Here is a 2767-nt window from a genome sequence, read left to right on the forward strand (position 1 = left end):
ATACATCATCTGCCTTTGTCTTCGAGCATCCTTTCAAAAATACCTGGGATTTATGAGCAAACACTTATACATGCACATAATACATTCTTATTCACTTATTAATTAACTTATTCACTTATTAAACACTTATTCACACACATATTAATTTCTCCTTCTTACCCAAAGTAAGTTACAGGTGGATTCTAAGTACAAACCTGCAGCCCCATGACTCTGCTTTTGCGGATGTCACAGGATATCCAGTTAACTGAAGTAACAAGTGATCAACCATATAAACCCTTGCGCACACCCATTTGCAAACCTGTTATGAAATACACTTGTATTTACGTTTAGTTGTAAGCAGAGAGGTACATTCCGACTACATTCTGTTGGAGTCTTACATGTTACAGGGCTTCTGTGGTTTAGTGCAGTAGTTTGTCCTGACCTTCTCATTAACACAGTCACTATAGTCAGTGTTACATTTACCACACTTGCAGCTTACAGCCACAGGGTAGGAGTAATAGGGGATGGTGTGATGAGGACAGCCTGGAATCAGTGCTGTTTGATACAGCATCTCTTTATACGTGCAAACATTCTGGGACAGAGCACTTTTGAGTAGCAGCTTCTTGCCATTGCTGTCCTATGAAGAAAAAAGAAATGCATTGTTTCACTGAAGCATCTATGAGTGTCAGAGACCTCTTTACACTTAGACTAGCATGAACGCTTTCAGCATGCTGCTGTTTGGATTTGCAGTTTTGAATGTGTGTGATTTGAGCTCTCTACCCCAGTAGTTCAAACCATATAAGCAAGGTGAACACATCTATCTGCTTGGCTCAGTGCTGACAGTGCTTTGTAAGCTTAGTGGCTACCTGCTGACCAAGGTGCAACATCAAATGCTACACTGAACAGTGAAGCTCACATACAGTTTTTGGCATGTCTACTTGTGAGATACTCTCCAAGCAAGCTGCCATAGCAGTAATGGGAGTAGAAGTTACCCAAGGAATTTACATTAAATAAGAGTTACTAAATATAGTCTACTTCTCACCTGTTCCGCCCTGACCCCCCTAAACTGAGTACAGAGGCTCTGCAGTGGCAACAGCGACCAGTTCTCTGCTGTGCTACTGGTGTTAGGAGCTCCCTAGCTCCAGAAGCTTAACATTTCTCCTCCATACCTTCACAAGCTAACTCCAAACCAGTATGACAGTGTGATTTTTCTGCCTGTGACAAACACTATTAGATTTACATAATTTACATCATTTACACCAATTTCCCAGTGAGAATATCACTTGTTCTGCAGTGATGGCTGTTACAGAAACAACTGCCTAAAGCAGAGTAACTCTTTGTACCCGAGTCATGCAGAATCCGGCGCAGATGGTGGTGTTGATGGCCAGGCAGTAGGCACATTCACTTTTCTCCACGTGGATTATATACTCTGAAGGAGCACAAAGTGATGCTGTTTGACAAACAGTCAGGCCAAAGAGGAGAGACATCACAAAGAAGGGACTCATGCTGGATGGGGGGAAAACAGACAACCAAAGCAAAGTGTCAGTAAAATTAGATGTACCTTCCAGCCCTCCTCTCTGAAACAGTACTAACGACTGGCCAAAAAAGACGAATAAACAGGCCATCACTGACATACAACAAACTCACTTTCCCCCCCCACTAAAGCATATTACATGAAACTTCACTCACGAGTAATAAAATGCTGATACAGAAAATAACAGGAGCTAAAAGATTTGAAAATGTGCCATGTGAGAGAACATGAGCTCCAGGATTAACCAGAGATGCCAAAATAACCTCGTGGGTTAAAAATAATTTTCTAAAGAAAGCATTTTATAAAATGTGCAAGAAAGAAAAGAAGCAGCTGTGCATAGCAGGCATTGTGCACCTCCCAATTGGCTCAGAGGCATGGTGAGATGGGAACACTGCCAAGAATTAAATAATAGATTCAAGCAAATTACAATAAAGAACATCAGCAAAGAGTTCAATTCAACGTATCCCCGCTTCATCCGGCTATTGTGCTGACCTCACTCCTCATACCTGCTGGGAGATCCCGACAACAAAGCTTTGCTTAGTTCCAACACAACTCCAGGGTCTACCCTACATCCTCCAAATTACAGCCTTTAAATGACAGTGTCTACAAACACCTGGACATCACCCTCTAGTCTCTTCCAGCTGCCAGTTTCCCATCGCAAAAGCCATTCATTCCAGAGTCTGGTTTACCCTGTAGCTGCAAGTCTGGAAAGACCAACCTCTAGTCAGCTGAATTCTTCCCTAATACAGGAACCTGATTCTGCCTTGAGCTGGGAGAAGCAGTGACCCAGCACCAGATCTGTGCGTGCTTTATACTCTCCAGGCTAATTCCAGGCTGATCTTACTGTTTATATAACTGCATCTGAATTGCTGCTTTCTTATCACAAAGTCATCTATTGAAAATTCATACTGAACCACAAAGCAAATGTGATAGGAACAAATGTCTCCATAATATCCTAACCTGGAAACTGGAGCTGGAAATCTAATTATTTTAACAGTCATTCTCTCATCAGGCTTTTAAACTAGCCAGTGCTTAAAATAAGTTATTATTGATGAATTTAATCGCTACAAAGGACAGCAACATCACGACAGGAAGGGTGGCGTGGAAATGGAGTCATCCTGAATCACACAGGACTAATTGTACACCTGTGTTTTGTGGAAATTTAAGGAAGTATGGCTCACTGTGTGCGCTGGTTACCAGGCAGGTACCACTGCCAGAGGCAGCACTACACACAGAGTAACAAATCTCAAAGCACTT

At 42.1% G+C, this 2767-nt stretch overlaps 1 protein-coding gene across 1 annotated transcript; it reads right to left on the reverse strand.

Moving 5' to 3' along the window:
- Window positions 1-373: 373 nt before the first annotated feature.
- Window positions 374-1484, reverse strand: TSHB (thyroid stimulating hormone subunit beta; the record flags this gene model as incomplete). The annotated part of the gene is made up of 2 exons (XM_080632764.1): window positions 374-616; window positions 1323-1484. 2 exons carry the CDS (start codon window positions 1482-1484, stop codon window positions 374-376), a joined length of 405 nt encoding a protein of 134 aa, XP_080488890.1.
- Window positions 1485-2767: the final 1283 nt, after the last annotated feature.

Source organism: Psittacula echo (assembly GCF_963264785.1).
Source record: "Psittacula echo genome assembly, chromosome: 22".
Lineage (NCBI taxonomy): Eukaryota > Metazoa > Chordata > Aves > Psittaciformes > Psittacidae > Psittacula > Psittacula echo.